This window comes from Podospora bellae-mahoneyi (assembly GCF_035222275.1).
Source record: "Podospora bellae-mahoneyi strain CBS 112042 chromosome 1 map unlocalized CBS112042p_1, whole genome shotgun sequence".
Taxonomy (NCBI): Eukaryota; Fungi; Ascomycota; class Sordariomycetes; order Sordariales; family Podosporaceae; genus Podospora; species Podospora bellae-mahoneyi.
This window is the reverse complement of record NW_026946359.1, coordinates 6283942-6304934: the sequence shown is the minus strand read 5'-3', so window position 1 is coordinate 6304934 and position 20993 is coordinate 6283942. Positions and strand designations below refer to the sequence as shown.

The following is a 20993-nucleotide window of genomic DNA, read 5'->3' as shown; positions in this document are numbered from 1 at the left end:
GTGGATTTCTGATCTGATATGACCGTGCAAAATGAGGGTCATAGGCATGCTCTGGCAAGCAACTGGCACCACTAAGAGAAGTACTAGTTTGTAGCCACCTCAACTACGCCTCCCCATCATGGTTGACGTAACAACTGGCAGTTATACTTGGAGTTCTACCCGTACATGTCAAGTCATACCTTTTACCTCCCTGTAGGTTGGAGATGGGTTGCCGTCCTATCCCCCGAAATGTGAGTGAGGTACCTGAGTTCTTCTTTTCATTTCACAGCAGTTTACTGAGGGCATATATCGTAAACATATGCCTCGCACAGAATGTGATGTCAGGTAAGATAACTTACCTTGGATACAGTTAGGAGCAGTCTTGAGCACTCTGTAAGTGAACCATGGAACATACGGTAGTGAAACGGCAGAACGGCCTGTTCAACCCTAACCCATCTCAAATCACAAGCCCCACAATACTTGGCTGCGGCTCATCATTCACCACTCACTTCATCAAACATTGTCAAGCAGAACGGTCACCTCAACACAGCAAAAAACAATCACATTTCATCAGCACCACTTTACAGAGCTACCAATTTAGCTACAAATACACAGACTCTCTGTAGCCCTTTAATTTCATGCTTTCCGTAGTACTGAAATGAGCCTGCCACCATGTGTGTCTCTCATAACCCACCCCCCTATTCACTACTGTCGCCATACTTACAGTACATTCCCCAGGACCGTCTTCGCACTCATCATCATCAACAAGGCCGGCGGTCTCATTTACAACCGAACCTTCCACGAAGGGGGCCTAAACAAAATCAGCACCAACGACTATCTCGTCCTCGCTGGTACTTTCCATGGGTATGAGGCCGCCACTCCTCACTTTGTCCTTACTGACACCCATCACCTCAAGCGTCCACGCCATTACAGCCCGCCTCAGCCCCATCCCCACCCCCGGAGCAAACCGCAACTCGGCCTCATCAGCTGGCACCATGATCCGGCCGGAACCACCATCCGGATTGGAAGTCCTAGAGTCAGAAAACTTTCGGCTGCAATGCTTCACTACTCTGACAGGCATCAAGTTCCTCCTCTTCACCGACACAACACAAACAAACGTCGATTTGACCATGCGGCGGGTCTACGAGATGTACACAGACTATGTCATGAAGAACCCATTCTACCAGTTGGAAATGCCGGTGCGCTGCGACATGTTTGACAGGAAGTTGTTGTCGTATATTAGGGAGATCAACAACAGGTAGACAGTGTCTGCTGGTCAAGGGCTGGTGTTGGTCTGTCAAGTGTCGGATTCAAGCATGAGGAGTTATCAGGCGTTCATGGGAAACATTATGAGATCCACAGTGCGATTAGGGGAATTACTCCGCCGTTTAATGACAGAACAGATCTATTCTACAAGAAGAAGCCCTTCCGCTGGGGGCATAACCGCTGATTCTTTGGGAAGAGTTGATATCGTGTGCCATCACACATTCTGAGCGCGATGCGAAGCCATTGGTGCCCTGTTACTAAGAGGTGTCCATCTTATCATCATCCTTCTTGTTGCCACTGGGCTCTCCGTCTTTGCCCAGCAGAGGTGTTGACTCGTTATCTTCCTTGACAGTCTCCAACGTGTTCTGACCAGCAGCCTCCGCCTCGGCACGAGCTGCCCTCTCCTGCCGGGCCTTTTCCTCTTCCATACTCATACGCAGAGCCAGCGCCAACTCTGGGTCAGCGGACGGGTCGACGCCGAACTCGAATTCCTCGGCAGCACTGCCACCACCGCCGGCACCACCTTGACCGGCATTCTCTCCAAGAAAAATGGGTGTAGCGAGAAGCTGATCGCTGAGCAGCTTGGAACTGGGGGGAATAACCTCCAGATGCGAGCCCTGGCCACTGCCCTTGACTATTTCGTTGAACGCCGTGAGCTTCTTCTGATTCTCCTCATCTATATCGCCAAACAGCACAAAGTCGACACTCGTGTTGGCCTTCTTCATCTTCTTGGCGAGCTTGACCAGGTCGCTCTCGATGTCTTCGATGGGGGAGCAGACAAACACGACGATGCGCGCCCGCTGGGATTTGTTTTGTCGGTGCTTGAGGGCGAGCTACAGAAGACACCATCGGTCAGCATTAGGAGAAGTTGATCCTCACTGCGCAGCAACTCACATGTGCTACTTGAATACCAGTCGCAAGATGAGCGGATCCACGGATGTTCTTTTTCGTCCGATGCAAGCCTTCGAGGATCTTGCCTTGATCTACCGTAAGAGTCGCCAGAACCTCAGGGCCCTTGCCGCCCATGCTCATAAGACCGACCGACGACTCGGGATTGCCCTGGATGACGTTCTGGAAGAGGATGTTAACGGCATCGCATTGCGCCTCGAACCGGGTTGGTGTGTAGTCGCCGTTCCTGCTGCTCTCGCTGTTGTCCACCACGATCATGACCGCCTCGAGCACCATGTTGGGCAGTTGGTTTGGGGTGTTGTCTGAATAAGGAGAAGCAAAAGTGGATTGGCCGTAGTTTATCAGTAAAACACTGACAAAGGGAGAGATGGGCTGTGGAATTGTCGGGTGGTTTGAAGTTGAAGCTTCGAAAAGCAACTGGAAGTGAATGTGCTGAGGTAACAGAGCTCCCGCCTGCGTAAGGCGGTTCAGCCTGGAGACCGTCGCGCCGACACCCAACCCTGGTCCAAAGCCTCAAGGTAGCGTCACCGATAAGGCCTCACACTGTGCCGCTATCAGCAGGTAGCGGTACCACCTGGGGTTGCGCCTGGCTGACCCCACCAAAATTCAAGCCCCACAGGCAACCGTGCGCCCCCAAACACCTAGCTCTGGCATTTGTTTACTTTGCAAACACGGGCCACTCACGTCAAAGATCGCGGGTAGCCCTTCCCACATTTCGACTGTTCGCTCAACTCGCCCCTTGCGAATCTTGTTTTGACCAGAATTTGGCACAGGACTTTCTGCAATTCAAATATTCTACGGACGAAATACTTGATCTATCCCCTACAACCGCGTTCATCAACCTATTGCGCCGTAGTTTCTTCCACTCCGATAAAACCACAGAACCAATGTCGAGCGACAACGAAATGGCCATGGTGCCGACAGAAACGGCCCTAGACGGTCAAAGGAGTCCGATCAAGATGAGGAAACGAGGTGTCACAGCCACGCAGAAGCAGGCTCTCATGGAGAACCTTCAACTCGAGAGTATGTATCCCACTGTTACTTGACGCGACAAACATAATTAACACCCCCCTCAGTTACCGAACGAGCCCGCAAACTCCGAACAAACTACAGCATCCACGCGCAAAGTCTTCGGACACGAATTGAAATACGCGTCAACCGCATCCCAATGTCCCTCCGAAAAATGAAGATGGGCGACTTGCTTGACAAGTACTCCAACCAGCAACGACCCGCCGTAGCCGGCTACCTCAAAGGACCCCCCGTACCAGAAAAGGACTCCAACCCTTCCAAGGTCTACCCTCCCCGAGCAGGAGGCGTGACCTACCCATCCGCAGCAGCAGGTGCCCCGCCCAAGCGCCGCAGCCACGAGATGACCGGCGGCGACAAGGAAAACGAAAACGACGCGCTCGCTAACCCGAAGAAGCGTCCCAGAGCCGAGCAATTGCCGCCGCCATCGTCATCCCAGGCGCAACCTCCTCCGCCACGAAGCCAAAACAACAACAACGTCCTCTCCCCCACCTCCTCAAACACCCGGACGGTCGGTAGATGCAACCCCACGACTACACCAGGCAACACCATCCGCTCGGGAATCGCCCGCCCAACGGGAAATGTCTCCCCGACAAAAGGCACCACGTCAACCTCCCACTCTTTACACAATACCATCTCCCGTCCCCCGCCGTCGGTCTCCCGCCCTGGAACATCGGCTTCGGTCAGAAAAATGAACTTTTCATCGTCCACCTCCACCACAGCCTCTTCCTCCGCAGTGAAGAGAAAACGCGCCTTGACAGCTGCTGCGCCTACCCCGCAAGCGGTAAGAACAACCGGTGCCAACCGGACTGGGCAGCAACAACGAAGGGTTAGTGGCACTTCGGAGTCTAGCGAGGCGAGCACGGGAACGGTGATTAAGAAGCGGCCGGCGACGGCCCCGGGGGAGAGGCCCCCGATCACGAAGGCGATGGCTGGGGGAAGTGGGCACGCGAAGAGCAAGAGTGGTATTTCCGGGTTGGGAGGGGGGAAGAAGGCGGCGACTGTTGGGGCGAGCGCGGGGAAGAAGGTCGTTGCCGCTGCGGCGGCGGGAGGGAAGGTTGGGACGACGGGGAGTGCAGCGGGACGGGTGTTGAGGAAGAGGGCGCAGGTGTAGGGGAGATATGAAGGGGCGTGTTCTGTTCTGATGACGTTGTGTTAGTATTTTGGTATTATTTGAGGGCTTTGGGAGAATCGGGTGGTTGGTGGGCATTATCATTGCACGTGGCGTTTTGTTTTAGGCTGGTCGTTGGGTACAGGATAGTACAGTTCGATATGGGATAAGGGGCCATAGGATATAGCAACCAAGGGGCGGGTTTGTGTGGTGTTTTTTTTATATATATATCCAGTTTTTTTCCACCCGGTAGAAGGGGGTCATTCTAGCATGTCTTTGTTATTTTTTATAGCACCAACAAATATTTGGCTCCTTGAAGCACAAAAGAAACATCCTTTCCAGATTTATCTACGAAACTGAACCCAACACGCTCTCCATGTTTATCCTTGTTTAACCAGCAGCAGCCCCCTTCTTCTTCTTATCTTCTACCAGCTCAATGTTATCCTCGGGCACATCCTTGTACTTTTCGAGGATGAACTCCTCAATTTCATCACTGACATCACCCTGGACTACGATTTCCTCACCGCCCGAGGGGGTTTTGGTGACGGACGAGCCGGTCGCGAATTTCTTACCAAAGTCCTTGGACACCTGTTTTTTTTGTCACTGTCAACATCCCCCTGCTTTCAAAGGTATATCATGGGGGGGTAATAAGATTACCTTTTTCAAGTCCAACCCAAAAGCCTCCAGCCCAGAGACAGAGGTGACATACTTGCGCTTGTTGCGCTCGATCCGCTTGATAGTGACGACGCTGTTGGAGAGCTTTTCGGCCTGCTTCTGTTCGGCGGCCTCGGCTTTCGCGGCCTTCTTTTTGGCGTCTTTGGCGGCGCGTTCCTGGGCTTCAAGGGAGAGGGAGGCGGTGGCTGCGGAGAGGGCTTCGGGGGACCAGATCTTGGAGTAGAGGTCCGGGTGGGACTTTTCGAGCCATTTCTGACATTTGGCGGTTGTTCCGCCGTATTCGCAGTACTAAGAGACGGGGTGTCAGTTTGGGTTAAGGGGTGTCGCGTGATGGGTTGCGTGTTGGAAGAGATGGGCATGCGCAGGAGGAGGGGGAAGGGTAGCGGGAGGCAGTTCGTACCTCGGGTGGTAGTGTGCACACTGGAGAATATAGGTTAGCTATGGTTGTCTTATGGATTATGTTCACGACGGCAGGAGAAAAGGGATAAATAGGGGAGGTGGTGAGCATCGCGACAGCCACAAACAGGTGATGTCACTGTGAGGGACAGCTCCAGGATGGAGGGGCAGAATTGCTAAGAAACGGAGCTCCCTACCACCACAGTAGGTCACATGCCGGCTGGCAGCAGAGGTCTCGGCCATTACAGTTCGGGAGTTCTGACCGGTACAGAAATCGAAGTTGGGTTTGATATGATAATCGCGAGGTTGTTATCGTGGATGTTCGCCTGAATGGACTGCCCCTCCTAGGAATTGGACTGCGGGGCTGACTTTGATGGCGGGGCACTGCGACAGGAACAAAAAGCAGCGAAGCTGGAAGGGGAAGGCGGAGACAGAGCTCTCTGGCAGTTGATCAGTGGCAGAATTCAACCAATCATCTTTTACAGTTTTGCATGTGAGCCCCGCATTGTCTTTCAGCGGCTCGAACTCCAAGCCTCCAAGTGGTGGCGGCAAGCCGGCGCTTCCATCTCGACAATGTGCTCATGTGCAATCTTCTATCCCCTTTCGGTACGGCTTCGAAGCTCCTTCCATGTCTGATTGACTTTCCGACATGATCACGAGTCTCGGCACACCGGCTAGCGATTAGGGAGATTATCACGGATCGACTATCACCTACCTTGGATGAACTCGAAGCTCTGCAGTCAGCATCACTCGTTCATCTCAGTCACCAGCGTCGCGCTCGATCACCACTGCTCGGCACTCGTCACTCATCACGATTTCTGTCACCGCTCACCACTATTTCGTGCCACCAGCCGAACATCTGAACAACAGGTCTGTGAGAGCGCAAGTGTTCTCTCAAGGTTGGCTCTCTGGCTGTCTCTATTCTTATTCTCACCTTTTCTTATCATTGACAACACATATGGAAGCTTCCGGTTTTCGGTCATAAGCTGCATATATGGGATGGGGTAGCAGCACATCTGCCGAGTTTGGCAGTTGGGCAATCTTCACAATTGCGAAGAAATGCAAGCAATCAGCCGACAGGAAACACACACCCAAAGTTCCGTCGAGAGGGAGAGGTGTGGTAAGACAGACAGCCAGGAACAGAAGATCTGGTGTTTCCTGTCACTCTCTATCTTGGCGCTCACGGCACTGTTGGCATTACATTGCCACATTCACACAGCTATTGTGCATCGAGCAGTAATAGCTTGGCTGAGCTGGAGCGAAAGTGATGGTGATAGTGATCAGAGCTGAGTTGGGCTGGCGGGATGGGTTATATGCAAGTGCTACCAACCTTGAAGAAGCACCAGAGGCCGGCAACAGGCATGCTAGATGGGCGGCTGCACCAACGGACCGGAGAGGAGGGCCATAGGTTGTCACGCTATGTCGAGGGAGATCGACAGGTCGGCCGAGTGGCGCTCTCAACGAAATGTTTCTTGGATGTGGTGTTTCCTGGTCACGACTGTTGGTCTTTGCCGTTTCACGCCGCCACGAAGCATCATGCGAAGGCCCATTGCGTGCAGCTTCGTCGACATGGGTAAAGGTATTGTGGTGAATGGCTTTTGTGGGGATGACGGAAAAGGTGGGTGGTTCATCTTGGGCGAAGAGGCTGTCGGGACCAATTGAGGGAGGCCAGGCGCCGTTGTAAGCGCCGGCCTTACATCTGGCGTTGCACCTCTCGCTCTTATTGGCTACACCAGCTGCACTCTGTTCCTGGAACTGCCACCATCAAGACCTCATTGGCGCGCGCCTTGTCTTCGCATAGCATTTATCGATTCGTCGTCGACCTGTTCCGGTGGCCATGCGTCCGCTGATTCGCTGCCGCCGTCGATATTGCACTGGTGATGCTGCCGGACGCATACTAGTGTGCCAATGTCGAGAGACACCCGCCAGACGGCAGCAAGAAGCCGTCAGAGATGCCAGTTCAGCGTGCCATCTGCGCTTCTCTGACCGCGGTCACACCATGTCGAATGACTCGATCTGTCAGTCCCATCAACTTGGCGGGAAGGAAGCCATCGAATCTTGCCGTTAGCCGCCTCGGTGGGTATGCATCTCGATCCCATGTCGTTGGTGTCTCTTTGGTGGAGGGCTTCTTATAATATCTCGCTTTCCAGTCACCTGGCTCCGTTGGCAATTTGGAGTCTTCCCCATTCTCTTCTCTACGCCTCTTGCGCACTTACATTATAGTGCTTCGTTGACCGAAGCCGGTCCTGTCTTTCACACCATCTTTCTTAATTAGTGTTACATTTCCGGCGCAGGTCGTCTTCCGGCTTACCTGACAGAGTTTATTTTGCGTGTTTGTGCCACGCTTTTTGGAGTATTGGATCCTACCAACGATACCAGTTACCATAATGTCCGACCAAGTTTTGCTGCCCCAGGTTGCGTACCGGCCACCCTCCCCGCAGGGTCGGCGGAGGCCGGCGCGGACACTTAATCCTATAATGGAGGAGCCAGAGCACTCGAGAGACTCGTTCGCCTCGAGGAGGAGAAGGAACGGGCCTTCGGTTGAGAAGATTGAACAGTGGCTTTCCCCCATGAGCGACCACTTCCCCACACCAAGAGGAATGCACTTTCTGGCCGCCCCGATCCTGCCAGCTACACCATCAGTGCTCTCCCAGGCAACTAACGAGAGCGAGCCCGAGCTCGATAATGACGACGTCAGCTCCGAAGCTTCATCATCAAACCCATCCTTCCAGTGGAACCACAGCAGCAACAACCGAGAGAGTATCATGACCGATGTCACCGAGTTTGATGATCTGTACGATGTGTCCGATGACGAGATCCGACGAAAGCAGCGTCTTCAGGCAAACGGTATCGGCCGGCAACGGAGCTCCACCCGGAGCTCAAGGAGTTCAAGGAACCTCAAGAGATCATCCAGGGCCTCCCTTGAGTTTCGCCGGTCATTGACCCCTCTTGTGATCCCAGAGGAAGTCCAGCAAGCCGCGAAGAAGGTTTTGTCGCCCATCCCACCAACACCGCCATCCGCTGTTGCCATGTCACCAGCTATCATGTCACTTATGGAACTGAGGCAAAGACAAGATACTCCCCGCGTCTCAGCCCCACCATCTCTCGACGGCAGCATCAACTCGGAGGAAATGGCCGCCATGTCAGCACCACCCACTCCCGTGGTTGGTTCTGAGTATGGTGTCGATGAGGAGTGGTCTGGAGTTCGTCTCCAGCCTGGTGCTCTCGAGACTCTCCAGGCCCTCGCTGGTGACGAATCAGCGTTTGCTGAGCAACCCACTCAGGTTATTGAGGTGCCACAAGAGATGGCTCAAACCCGCAGACAGCCTCCCCGCATCATGACCAACTTGAACCGGGCCCCATCAGCAGCCCGCCTGTCTCTTGCTGATCTCAGCAAGCTCGAGATTCCATCCCCAGGTGGCTTCTTTTCTGAGCTCTCGTCTGCCAGCCGGCAAACATGGCACGCTGAGAAGAACAGCGAGGAAACCGATGAGGGCCAACCGCCTACTTCTACAACCGCTGAGAATTTTTACAAGATCCCATGGAGCCGCGACAGAGTTCCTCCCCCACCACCCAGGCCACTGCACCTCGACAACCTGCCATCAGCCATCATCGAGCGTGTTGTTGAGTTCCCCGAGACCCAGGGCCAGGAGGACCTCCCGACAGCCATTCGCATTGAGCCTACCCCAGTTCCTCTTACTGCTATTAGAATTCCACCCACTCCTAGACGGTCTGAGGCCACTGCTTCCGAGACTGCTGTTGGCGAGCCCAGCTCACCAATCGTTGTTACTGAGATCATTGCCGAGCTTGACCGTGATTATGTCGCCAAGCAAGAGGAGAATGTTGTCTCCCACGCTGGCCGCACCCAGATGTGGCTCATGGCTCAGCGCGCCTACCTTCAAGGTGTTGCCGGCTTCTCTGATGAGGCCGAGGAGCAAGAATCTGAGGCTTCTGAGCACGAGTCCGAGGCCGAGGACAAGGTCGAGGAGCCCAAGGTTGAGGCTACCGAAGAGGTGCCCCTGAAGAAGTCCAAGTCCGTCCGCTTCTCCGCCCTTCCCCTGGACAACTTCCCTCAACCCCCCAAGAAGCTCCCACCCAAGCTCCTCCGTCAGGAGTCGGCTTACTACCGCGCCTTCACCGACTTCACCGTCCGCTCCTGCCACACCGACGCCTTTGTCCACCGTCAGCCCCGCTTCGAGGCTCTTCAGGCCCAGCGCATTTCCCTCAGAGATGCCCACCGCAACCAGCTCCTCGGAAAGTACCAGCTCTCCGTCGTCCCTCAGTCCGCCAAGAAGCGCATGAGCACCAACGTTGTCCGCGGCGATGACAACCTCATTGACGACCCTGAGAAGCTCCGCGCCGACAAGGAAGCTGACGCCCTCAGCCAGATGCACATGTCCGCCTGGCACGTCGCCGCTACCAAGCAGCTCAACGGCGGCAGGCTTGTTTCTGCTCCCGTCGGCAAGCGCCTCGCTCGTCAGTCCAGCTTTGCCCCTGGCACAGGCAGCAATGGCCTCCCCCGTGACCGGGCTAGAATCCTTGATCTCGGCGGCCAGGGCGCCTGCGACTGGGCCTGGCATGCTGCCCTCCAGTTCCCCAACTGCAAGATTTATACTGTCACCACCAAGGCCATCCGTCAACTCTCCAACTCCAACATCCGTGGCCCTCCCAACCATAGGCAGGTCGCGGTGGAGAGGTTGACCAAGCTTCCCTTTGCGGACAACCAGTTCGATCTCATCTCCGCTCGTGAGCTCCATGCTGTGCTGAAGATGTCGGGCGAGAACGGGGTGGACGAGTGGGACGCCTGTCTGGCCGAGTGCATGCGCGTCCTCAAGCCAGGAGGCTACATCGAGTTCAACCTCTTGGATGCCGACATCATCAACGCGGGAGAGTTGGGCAACGCCAAGGCGGTCGAGTTTGGGTTCGCGCTGCAGACTCTGGGATATGACGCCCGCCCGACAAAGAACTTCATCTCGAGGCTTGACAAGGCCGGTTTCGAGGATGTGAGGAGGGCGTGGGTTGCTATGCCGGTGGGACCCAAGAAGCTGCCCAAGCCGGTGGTGAGTGTCGGTCGGGATGAGGCGGGCGGGGAGGAGAGGGAGGTTCTTCGGATGGAAGCGGTGGTGAGCGGGTCGAGCGATAATATTGCTGCTGTTACGGGGTTGGTTGCGGGGTGGAGTTGGGAGAAGTGGCTGTTGAGGGCGGAGATGGAGAGGGCGGCGGGGGAGTTGAGGTTGGCGGATACGGTTACGCCTGGGAAGGCGATGAAGGAGGCGGGGAAGATGATTGCTGATGTTAGCGCTGTTGTTGAGGAGGGGAGGGCGAAGGGGAGTTTGTTTAGGTGTTTGAAGGGGTATGCGAGGAAGCCGGTTCCTAAGCCCAAGGTGGAATTGGCGGATGAGTTGAATGAGTTGGATCGGAGTGGGAGCATCAGAATTTGCTTGGATACCGAGAGCTTGTATTGAGTGCATGATGTGATGATGGGTGGAGTTGGACGGGTTGGGTTCATGAAGGGACGAAAGTGATGATTGGACATCATCGTGGACATATTATCGTCGGTCACAGACGAGGATTTTACTTTGTTCAGATGTACATACATACATATATACCTGCTACACATATTGTTTGGGGATGATGATGATGAGAATTATATAATAATATTGGGGGCGATTTATTCATCTGCACTGCTCTTGCCACCCGTCATGTGTTCCGTGTGTCCGCCTTTATGGATGTGTCATGCTAGACATGATGGTCAAACCATTCTCTAGAATCCGGTGGTCACATCACATTCCCTTACACTCTCATCAACAGACTTTGATGTCATGATGCTCTCTCTCTCTATAACGTAAATAAACATCCTAACAACGATCCGTCTTGGTTCAGTGTTGGAGGCCAATTGAGTATGCTCGCTCGAAAGCAGATAAAAGAATGCCTGGCTCATCACCATTCCTCATGACAGCTCATCCCCAGGCCCATCATCATTGCCCCATCCCCCGCCATAGAAATCCGACCAGAAAGAAAAAACCAAATCTATCAAGAGAAGCCAAAACCCAAACTTTTCCCCATCCTCCTTTGTACCAAACAAGAGAGCAATGAATCGAGCAATGATCTATCCTCCCTTCGCAAACGCGTTGTGATATTCACCCCCTTCCCTCCCAGTTTGCCTTTCTATTTTCCTCCTTCTAGTTTCCCAACCCCTTATACATCCCACCATCCAAGCTCCCGACCCCCCCTTTGTTGCGTGTATTTCCCTTCCCCCTTTTCCTTCCTTTTGTTTCATTTTTTATTCTCTTTCTTTATTTTTTTTTTCTTTTTTTTTTTTTTTTTTGGGCCCATCGACCCTTTTTTTGTCCTTGTATCTTTTTCATTTTTTTTTATTTATTTTTTTGATGTTTTACTTTTTCTCTCCCCTTCGCCTTCCCTCTGCCTCTTTTCTTCCCCATTGCTCCCTCCCTTCTTCCCCGCCCTTCCCCCCTTCACCACCTCCATCTCACCTCAAAGATGAGCCCCCATAAACCCAAACGTCACCTCCCTCCCAAAACTCCCCCCCACCACCTCCCCCTCGGAACCGCTGCCGCTGCCGTCCCAATCCGACACCGGCCAGGAGGAGCACCTGGCGCAGTAGCTCCCCTTTCTTGCGCCGACCGAGCTCACGAGCGAATCCCTCTTGGAGGGGTGCATCACGGCAGGACCGAAGGAGTTGCGCCAGCCTACTGGTGATGTCGGGATGGGGATTGGGATCGGCTGCGTTGCCGTGGGCTGTTCCTGAACTGCTGCTCTGGGCTGCTCGGCGGGGAGTAGTGACTCCTGGACGAGTTGTTGTCTTGTCTCGGGGATGGCAGCAGGGGGTTGCGGCTGGTGATCCTTTGGGGTCTGTTGTCTGGTGGTGGTGGTGGTGGCAGTAGTGGTGGTGATCCATGTCGAGTTCTGGTAGTGTTGCTTGGTGGTGTAAAAGGTAACCAGGATGCTGACAAGAATGGCTACCAGGACGAGGAGGGCGAGGCTGAGGGGGCTGGCTGGAAGCCAGAGGAGAAATTGGAAGGTATCCATGGTGGGTGGTAAGTGTTGATGTAAACCATAAATTGGTTGAATGCTGATGTGACGATAATGTGAAGAACGAATGTAATGAACAGAGGCGAAGGCGAAGGCGAAGGGGAAGCACATTCTTTTATTCTGCATCATCACCAACTTGCTCACTGCTACTACGTCAACCCGCAACCATAGCAATTACGGACACACCGCCAGCCTGACGCCAAAGGGCGATGGCCTGGTAGCTTTCCTGAACGTCGGCCAGGGGCTATTACCCTCCAGCGCGTCCTCAGGCTCATACAAACTAGTCTGATGGTGGTGGCACGGGCTTCGAATGCCTCGTCGACGACGCCATCGCCTCCCATTACGGGGGAAAGGGGCTGTTCGGCTGCTACAGGACCGTCATCTCCCAACACACCAGCCACAGTGGAAGGTACCAGCCATCGGGTTCGTCATTACCGGCCCAGGCGTACGTGAACTATGATCAAAGGTCAGATGCTTGGCAAGAGTTCTACGAGGGGGCATAGGGCGACCCAGCTGGGGAAAGCTGAATGACAGGCGGATGGTTCTATCCCCAAAACGGACAGGCTGTGCACTGGAAGCTTGGGAGGCCTGACTGAGGAAGGGAAAGAGGGGTGAGGGGAAAGCTTGTGCCACAGAAGCACAACTGGTGACGACTGGTTTGTGGCTGGGCAATAAGAGCAAAGGGGTGTGAGCGGCCATGAGCGGGCGGCTAGAGCATTGAGGCAGGGGGCTTGCACCATTGAATGATAAGGGCTTCAACTCCTTGGTTTGTGGTGGAGGGTGGTAGATAGCAGCGATTCGGCGAGCCTCTCATCGAGGAGGGCCCATGTGCTGCTGCAACGCACACAATCTAGTGACTTCTAGGGGGTCCTTCCCAACTCGGAACATCGGAGCAGCCGCCTCTTTGTCGGCTGTCCGGTCTGCCAGTATCAGGTAGAGGGACGGTGAAGCTCCGATCAATGCTGCGCAAGCCTCGACAGGAGGTGATGTCTCGACTGTCTCTTCCCATTCCACTCGTGAGCCATGCTCTGCACTGACGGTGCCGGTGCCGGCGCCATGCGTTACACTGCTCAAGCAAGCTGCAAGTTTCCCATCACATAAATTGACCGGACCATTGTCCAGTCACTCCAACGAAAGAGAAACACGGCGATACGGACCAGGTCCTTACCCCACCCGCCTCACTCTTCGTCAGTTACCTGCCATCGGCCCGTACCTGGCAGAGTGTGGGAGGATGACATGCTGGAGAACCGGGTGTTGCCGGCGACGACGTCAAGGCTGATGAACGGGATTGAATCTGGAAGCGAGGGTCGAACACCCTGATTCTTCAAGAAATAAAGTGGATCTGGGTTGCGGGAACAGCGTTGGTGACAGCCGGTTCGTGGGACGGGCCTCTCAGCGCTGCAAGAGCTGCAAACGCCAGGCGGATGGCACGGGACCAGCGACTCTCCCCTCGCAGCACCCACCCGATGTCACGCCGTTGAAAAACGTGGAGCCCAAAGACCAGGCGCTGCGGCTCTCGGAGCGAAACAAGCGGCAGAGCGGACGTTGCTGAGGGGAGAAATGCGGGCCTGGGGGCCGGCACCAGGATTCCCATGATGCAAGCAACATGATGGCGCAATAAGCACTGGCCAAGATGCATTGCCCAATGCCAACCTGAGTCAAGAAACTGGGGAACCGTGGCTTGGACGAACGAAGGTTGACTTAACGTCGCCTGTATGCTGGGAGACTATTGCCCGGAGATGCGGAGTAGGTGCTCGCAGTTGCTATCGCGCGATATGACTGCCATCGTAGCAACCCCAATCTGCACGAAGGGGCTGGCATGCAAGCCTTGCGAGGGACCAACGAGACACTCGAACCAGCTGACGGGCCGTCTTCCTTCCTGAGAGCAGCAGGTGGACGGGCGGGCATCGAGGTTGTATTCTCATGTCGGCAAAAGATACCACCTGCATCGCGGCCACAGGATGCCGTTCGGCTTCTGGATTGGTTAGCACATACACCCTACATGGGATTACATGCCATGGACCGCGGCGCGGAGTGCGTGACATATAGAGTACCTGGCCTACCTCCTCTTGCTCCTCCCGCCGGACCAGCCAGACGTGCCGCGACACCGCTTCGAGCCCTGACTCGAGAGAGAGCCTTGCATACGCCGTCTTGTCTGTTGCCAATGATGACGGGTGTCTCATCCAGCCTGGGATTCGCGGGTAGGATGGAGATAAATGCAACGGCGCGCGGGGGGAGGCCTAAGAAAAGAAGCTAGAAGCTGGAAGACAAGAAAGAGGTAAACTGGAAATTCCGTCACACAGGTCAGCTTCATGGTTCCAACGGTCTTCTGGACCCCGGCTCTGCATCGCATCCAGGCTATTCCAGCCCCGGAAAAGCACCGAGAGCTCGAGCCCTAGCTTACCCTGGCGGGGCATTGAGGTGTCCAGTCTCAGAGTTCCCCTCGTGCGGAGAGGGCGGACTGCGAGACGAAATCGTGCGTTATGCTTGGACAGTTGTAAGTGAGGGTGAGGGTGAGCTGGAGACGGGATGGGCTACACAAAGGGCAGCAGGTGCAGCAAGAGGTGCAGTTGACAGAGGAAGCAGAGGACGGAGAGCACCGGGGACTGGAAAGGGCAGCTAGGAAGGAAGCTCTCTACTCTGCCGCCTCGCCCTTCTGTAGCAGAAGCAGAGGTCCCTGGACGACAGCGAAAACAACTTGACCATGTTGCGCCCCACTTCCCCCAATTGACCCTTTGACTGTGGTTTAATAATACCCCAAGTGAGGAGCTGCGCGTATCCATCGCCAAAAAACCGACTCGGTTGTTGGGCTGTCCTTGACAGCTTCTCCCTGGGTTCTGTTTGACAGACATTGACAGCTCCGAGTCCGAGCCCGAGCCGGTCTGTCTTCCAGTTCTCCGGATACCTATCACCCAGCAGGCTGCCAGGCCCTGCCTCTCTCTCTCAAGAGTCACAGCTTCACCTCGCCCTGCCCTGCCCTGCCCTGAGCTAATTTCACCTTCCACCGTGCCCGCGCGCACTATGGCCTTGTGATGCATCTCAGCGCCGTTGACTCGCCGCCACAACCGTCCTACCATGTTGCGCAAACCGGCCCGCCAGAACCTCTGTCACTGACGCACCAAGAGCCTTGATCGGAGCTGGTCTGTGGATGAAGAAACACCCGCTGCTGCTGGTGCCGCCACCACCGCCTCCGCCTCCGCGACACGGTCGCCGAGAGCGTTTTCCGGCCTCCGGCTCGGTGTTTTGTGTGAACAACCTAAGCACAGTTTGTGAAAGAGCACAGAGCAGAGAGCCTCGCTTCGGCATCAACTGCCGTGCTGTGGCTGCGCCCGTGTCCAACCCCTAGCCTTCCCCGACGCCGCCGCCGAGGGGGCCTGACGCTATGGCCGCCGACAATATCGCGCCGCTGCCGCTGCCGGCATCTTCGTCTCGGCCCGAGCGCAACTCGCTCTCAGTACCACCACCGCCGTCGTCTGTCCTGGCCGCACCTGTTGGAGCTGGAGGTGCCCCCCATCACTCTCCTCATCCAGCGCCTCAGTATGATCCGTCGTTGGATCCCACCATCAAGCACCTGCTGGATCAGCAGGCCGAAATTCAGGCCAAACTAGCTGTCCTGCTTCCTCAGAAATATGGCCCCAACATCAAGGTCGAGCTTGAAATGCTGCGGCATAAGCATCGTGTGCTGCGCGCGTATGCCGACGAGAACCGTGAGCCACCCTCATCCCCCCCCGTCCACCGTGGCTTCTTTTCTCCCAGGGTTGTCAAGTTGCTCCAAGTCTATCTCGTCTAATACCAACCTTTCGTCAGAATTCTCCAACAAAATCCCTCTCCTGTCCGAAATAGAAGAGGCCCGAACGTTGCAGTATAACTGCGAATGCATCGAGGCAGCCTGTCTCGAACATGGTAAGTCACGTCTCTGGCTCCATTGCTCTGCCTGCTCGGAGGGTTGACTAGAACTTTTTATCTGGTAGGCGTGGACCTGCAGGACCCTAGGTTTCTTGACACCCTCAAGTATCATTATTTTCGGGATCAAGCGCCGGAAGGGTATGCTGCATGGCTGGACAGGAACGTTGCCCGCTTCGACCCAGTTGTGTCTGCAATGAGGTTGAGGGATAGCGTACCTCTAGGTTTTCGGACTCACCACTCCTACAAGTGTTGGGATGAGAGGTGTATGCACTACATCTACGGATATCCTCTTCACGATGACCGAGATCAACACTCGAGAGAGCATGTCTCTCTCCAAAAAAGAGACTCGGGTCTCTCAGTCAGCGGCACACCACCGCTTGTCTTCCCCGAGAAGACCAACCGAAATTACAGCGCCGATTACAGCAAGCAGCCATCTCCTTTGTATCTACCTCGTCCAGGCCCCAACATTCAGCTTGCGCCAATAGCAACAAACAGTCAACCTCCGGCAAAAGACCACCGCGAATCGCTAAGGAGCTATTCGTTTGTACCCGAACATCCGGCAGGCCCTCGTGGGTCAGTCGATTCCGAGGTCGATCCCTTGCTGCCGCCGTTGAAGCGCAGTCGTGTGGGGCAATCGCGGTTGGAATCAATTGGTGAGCTGCGGCTGCTCCGGGAGGTCGGGCCATGTCTTCGATGTAAAGTCTTGAAAAAGGGGGTGAGTGCGCTACTGCCGACTAAGGATTCGTACTTTGTTCGCTGACCGTCTTAGTGTGATTCCAATGATCCATGTGGACTTTGTCCTGAACCAACAGCCCTGTCAGATAATGATTTTTGGAAAGCTTTGGGCTGTCATCGGGGACCGCTCGCCAATTTTACGGAGACTATGCTTCCCAGTACGGCTCTTCTTCTTTGCTGATTTATCTTGTCAAGCGGCTGTGAAGCTAACACTTGTCTTCAGCCGCCGTTTCCCCTCGACACACGCAGACTCCCATGACCTCCCCGCTTGCAATTCGCCGAAACATGAACGAATTTCTCGAACGATCATTCGTCATTGCACCAGAAATCGCGAGGATGGTCAAGGATGATCTGGACTTTGATGATGGTTTTTGGTGGACAGAAGATCTAGCCAACTTACCTCCGTCCAACCCAACGCTGGCATCATTCGGCAAAGAGCCCGTGGACCGCCCTCCACCGGTCCTGACCGTATTGGCAGCAAGCTGGAATATGAGTGGCACCTACAACTTTTGGCAACTTCTCAAAATGAGCGGCGTTCTCTCGGCAAGCAGGGAGTCGGAGGCGGTGACATATCCAGTCTTGTATCGGGCCAAACTACTGCTTCGAGAAGCGCTATTTTATGACCTTCAGCTGCCCGACCCAGCTATCCACGGCGAGCCAAGCAGCTCGAGCACCCACATCATATTCGACGATGCCGATCTCTACGGACGTTTCCAGTTGCTTTACAATTGCATGACGCAGTTCCTGCACTCTCTCGATACTCAGATGATGAGATCCAACACGCTGGACCCAAAGACTTGGCTCGCAAGCTTCTTTTCACTCTGCATCTTTAGCATCGTCAGAACGTTGCTTGTGGACAGGGCCGCACAAGCACGCGTTAACTCGCCCACCGAGCCTGCCACATCGGCCATGCACGCAGTTTACAAAGCTCTGGTTTGCATCTTCGCAGCCTCTACCACCATGTTACTAGATGGCCACGAATCAGAGCTGAACAACGAAGACCGCGAGCTACTCGCTTCAGTTGGGGCGTTCCTCGGAAGGAACTCTTGGGCGGAGCGTGGTTTGACAAGTACGAAAGACTTCTTGCTGTTTCTCGGTAGCGGAGAGATTGAGGGCAGTGTTTACCATGGGTTTTTGAAGCAGCGGTCATCGCAAAGGCAAGGATCCTTCGTCCTACCCCCGATCGCCAAGCCTGCGGAAGAGCCGCGGAAGCCGCTGCCAGATATGAGACCTCTTGCCCACCCGTGGGGCTCCAACGTCCCGGGACAAGCCGACAGGGATATTTATGTTTTTAAAGGAGAGCCGGACCGATTGCTCACATCACCACAGTCTATGGATATGGGAAGGCGCCACACCGTTGCCGAAAGCCCAACGTTCCCCAGACAGGCTGGTCGTGGGCTGACCTCGCCCATCGCGGCACCGAGGCTTCGACCATCATACCAAAGGCCGCCTTTGCGGAGAGTATACTGCACGAAATGTAACGAGTACCCTGAGGGTTTCCGTGGCGAACACGAACTGAGAAGACACAACGATGCCAAGCATGCTGCTCTGGTCAAGAGATGGGTTTGCACAGAGCCTCAGGGCCCACTCAATTCACCCCAGCCCGTGATACCTCTCTCGAAATGCAAGGCCTGCGTGACCCAAAAACGCTACGGCGCCTACTACAACGCAGCAGCGCATCTGAGACGAGCTCACTTCAATCCTCATCGTGGTGGTAAAGCGAGCGGGGACTGGCCGCCGATGAATATCTTGAAAGACTGGATGCGGGAAGTACGGCAGTCGATTGACGTACAGGATCAGGACGATGCGTCCAGTGGAGAAGACGAGGGGCATGATTACAAGAACACCCATGACTTTATCTCCCCACCTCGGCGCCGCTCACCACCGGTTCTAGAAGCACCACGCCTAGCCCCTGCGCCTCCTCCACCACCGCCGGCACACATGGGACATCCACATCCACACGGTCTCCCGGTACCCTCTCAGCCGCTGCTGGCCCCTTCGTTCGGCCCGATGGCTCATGTTGGGCCCCTCGGCTCTCTCGGCTCAGTAGGGGGTCCAGTTGGCCCACCACCTATGATCATACAAAGCTCACCGGGTGCCTACATGACACCGACCCCGGTCCTCAAGAGCAACGACGAGTCACAGCTCACACCTACTTCGGCATCCTCCTCCGTCCGCAACCGCTGCCCCCATCCAGAATGCGGTCGTGTTTTCAAGGACTTGGCAGCTCACATGCTGACCCACATGGAGGAACGTCCTGAAAAGTGCCCAATCGAGACCTGCGAGTATCATATTAAGGGGTTCGCGCGAAAATACGACAAGAACAGACATGCCCTCACACACTACAAAGGCACCATGATCTGCCCATTTTGTCCTGGTGCCGGGACATCCTACGAGAAGGCCTTCAACCGGGCGGATGTCTTCAAGCGTCACTTGACAGCCGTGCACAACGTCGAGCAGACACCACCGAACAGCAGGAAGCTCATTTTGACATCTGGGTCCGCGCGAGCCGGTGCTGCCGGGGCAAAGTGCAGCATTTGCCAGAGCCAGTTCGCTACAGCCCAGGAGTTTTATGAGCATTTGGATGACTGTGTGTTGAACGTCATCGTTCCTTCTACGCCAAAGACGACGGGCGGCGGGGGTGGGAACGCCAGTGAGAGGAAAGATTCTGTTGCCCGGACGCCGGCAACGGCAACGGAGAAGGGCAAAGAGCTTGAGCACGATTCACATGTTCAACTGGATGTAGACATGGATGAAGACTCCCGAAGAGGCTCCGAATACAGCGACAGGGCATCTGTTGTTCAGACCACCCGCGAAGAACGCACCCAACTGTACCAGCAGGAACCCAGCACTCGGGTTTCATCGGCACAGGCTTCTCCAGCTCCTTCGTCGATCCAGACCTCCAAAACCGAGCCATCTGGGCAACTGCCCAACTCACACGCCGATCACGAATCAGAGATTGCTTCGGAGATCCAAGTCGCCGTGCCGCCCCGGCCATCGAAGGAGGACGCGATGGACGTGGTGGAAGAAACGAACGGCGTTGGGGCTGGCCAGCCACAACAGCAGAAGTCAGAGCCCCCCGAGTTGCCACTCGAAGTTAAACCATACCAAGCCTTGCGTCGGCCGGAGGTGACGCTTGGATCACCGGTCCCGCCGGATGCGATGGATACGGACTAAATCTTGCCGACTCCTATTACATCCATTTATTTCGAATTTTTTTGGTGATTCTGGTCTAAAAAGATATGGGAGATGAGTCCATGACTTGGCTAGAATGAGAGGGATCAAGATATCTACTTTTTATGTTTCAAGGGGGAAAGTGAGATTTTATAATGATGACGGATTTATATCTTCTATTCTACTGTCATTCACAATTTTGGAAGGGGGAAGGAGAGGTCTTTCGTGGGATATATATTTATGTGTAATATATATATGTGAGGGGTTGTTTCTCTGAGCTGAGTGGTCAGCTGAAATGGTTATATTTATCTTCTTTGGATTATCCATTTCTTTGAACAAACAGAGGGTGTGGTTGATGTGTATGTTGGGACCACATGGGGCCAGAAGGCCCGTTCTTGTGAAATCGCCATCAGCTGCCTTCTCGAATGTATATCAAGCACCATACAATGATTGGCAACCGAGGGGTCACGGCATGGGGACTCTTCTCTATCACCTGGTAGGACTCTGCACATCTGTGCCGTGATGCCATCGCAACCATGGCAAATCCACAACAACAGCATCCACCACCAACCACCTTGAGGGGAAATCCCCTCAATGCTGTGCACACCACACCTCCTGACAGCGAGACTGTACACAAGCTGTAACCGACAGGGCGAAACCGGAACGAACCTCCATGCTGTGAAACCACACTCGGGGCAGAACAATAGGGTGAACCATCGATCGAGGCAGACACCAGAAAAGCGAACACCCGACACCTTACCTT

The 20993-nt window shown here is 54.9% G+C and overlaps 7 protein-coding genes across 7 annotated transcripts; 4 read left to right on the top strand and 3 right to left on the bottom strand.

Moving 5' to 3' along the window:
- The first annotated feature begins 328 nt into the window (after window positions 1-328).
- QC761_118770 (uncharacterized protein) lies at window positions 329-1452 on the top strand. The gene is made up of 3 exons (XM_062875163.1): window positions 329-653; window positions 718-843; window positions 896-1452. Coding segments are annotated over exons 1-3 (474 nt in total). The 5' UTR covers window positions 329-651; the 3' UTR covers window positions 1242-1452.
- Window positions 1412-2767, bottom strand: RPN10 (proteasome regulatory particle base subunit rpn10). Its single transcript, XM_062875162.1, has 2 exons — window positions 2140-2767; window positions 1412-2078 (listed from the first exon to the last, which is right to left on the bottom strand). The coding sequence occupies exons 1-2, from the start codon at window positions 2428-2430 to the stop codon at window positions 1503-1505; spliced, it is 867 nt and encodes a 288-aa protein (XP_062738399.1). The 5' UTR covers window positions 2431-2767; the 3' UTR covers window positions 1412-1502.
- Window positions 1716-4294, top strand: QC761_118750 (uncharacterized protein; the record flags this gene model as incomplete). Its single annotated transcript, XM_062875161.1, has 2 exons — window positions 1716-3177; window positions 3231-4294. Exons 1-2 carry the CDS (start codon window positions 3042-3044, stop codon window positions 4292-4294), a joined length of 1200 nt encoding a protein of 399 aa, XP_062738398.1. The 5' UTR covers window positions 1716-3041.
- Window positions 3860-6254, bottom strand: TMA22 (Translation machinery-associated protein 22). The gene is made up of 5 exons (XM_062875160.1): window positions 5560-6254; window positions 5367-5386; window positions 4949-5254; window positions 4556-4879; window positions 3860-4416 (listed from the first exon to the last, which is right to left on the bottom strand). Exons 1-4 carry the CDS (start codon window positions 5603-5605, stop codon window positions 4682-4684), a joined length of 570 nt encoding a protein of 189 aa, XP_062738397.1. The 5' UTR covers window positions 5606-6254; the 3' UTR covers window positions 3860-4416; window positions 4556-4681.
- Window positions 6255-7749: 1495 nt separating this feature from the next.
- QC761_118730 (uncharacterized protein) lies at window positions 7750-10827 on the top strand (the record flags this gene model as incomplete). The annotated part of the gene is made up of 1 exon (XM_062875159.1): window positions 7750-10827. One exon carries the CDS (start codon window positions 7750-7752, stop codon window positions 10825-10827), a length of 3078 nt encoding a protein of 1025 aa, XP_062738396.1.
- Window positions 10828-11857: 1030 nt separating this feature from the next.
- QC761_118720 (uncharacterized protein) lies at window positions 11858-12544 on the bottom strand (the record flags this gene model as incomplete). The annotated part of the gene is made up of 1 exon (XM_062875158.1): window positions 11858-12544. The coding sequence occupies one exon, from the start codon at window positions 12542-12544 to the stop codon at window positions 11858-11860; it is 687 nt and encodes a 228-aa protein (XP_062738395.1).
- A 2518-nt stretch (window positions 12545-15062) lies between these two features.
- On the top strand, window positions 15063-20489 carry QC761_118710 (uncharacterized protein). The gene is made up of 6 exons (XM_062875157.1): window positions 15063-15121; window positions 15188-16122; window positions 16223-16318; window positions 16387-17036; window positions 17091-17214; window positions 17280-20489. Exons 2-6 carry the CDS (start codon window positions 15798-15800, stop codon window positions 20231-20233), a joined length of 4149 nt encoding a protein of 1382 aa, XP_062738394.1. The 5' UTR covers window positions 15063-15121; window positions 15188-15797; the 3' UTR covers window positions 20234-20489.
- Window positions 20490-20993: the final 504 nt, after the last annotated feature.

Bases quoted from the DNA above. Each gene is read 5' to 3' on its own strand.
- QC761_118770 (XM_062875163.1), top strand. The intron at 844-895 runs GTATGAGGCCGC...CATCACCTCAAG, and splicing joins CTCGCTGGTACTTTCCATGG to CGTCCACGCCATTACAGCCC.
- TMA22 (XM_062875160.1), bottom strand. From the start codon at position 5,605: ATGGCCGAGACCTCTGCTGCCAGCCGGCATGTGACCTACTGTGGTG. The intron at 5,387-5,559 runs GTAGGGAGCTCC...TATATTCTCCAG, and splicing joins GCATGTGACCTACTGTGGTG to TGTGCACACTACCACCCGAG. The intron at 5,255-5,366 runs GTACGAACTGCC...CCCGTCTCTTAG, and splicing joins TGTGCACACTACCACCCGAG to TACTGCGAATACGGCGGAAC.
- RPN10 (XM_062875162.1), bottom strand. From the start codon at position 2,430: ATGGTGCTCGAGGCGGTCATGATCGTGGTGGACAACAGCGAGAGCAGC. The intron at 2,079-2,139 runs GTGAGTTGCTGC...TGTCTTCTGTAG, and splicing joins CTGGTATTCAAGTAGCACAT to CTCGCCCTCAAGCACCGACA.
- QC761_118710 (XM_062875157.1), top strand. From the start codon at position 15,798: ATGGCCGCCGACAATATCGCGCCGCTGCCGCTGCCGGCATCTTCGTCT. The intron at 16,319-16,386 runs GTAAGTCACGTC...TTTATCTGGTAG, and splicing joins GGCAGCCTGTCTCGAACATG to GCGTGGACCTGCAGGACCCT. The intron at 17,037-17,090 runs GTGAGTGCGCTA...TGACCGTCTTAG, and splicing joins GTAAAGTCTTGAAAAAGGGG to TGTGATTCCAATGATCCATG.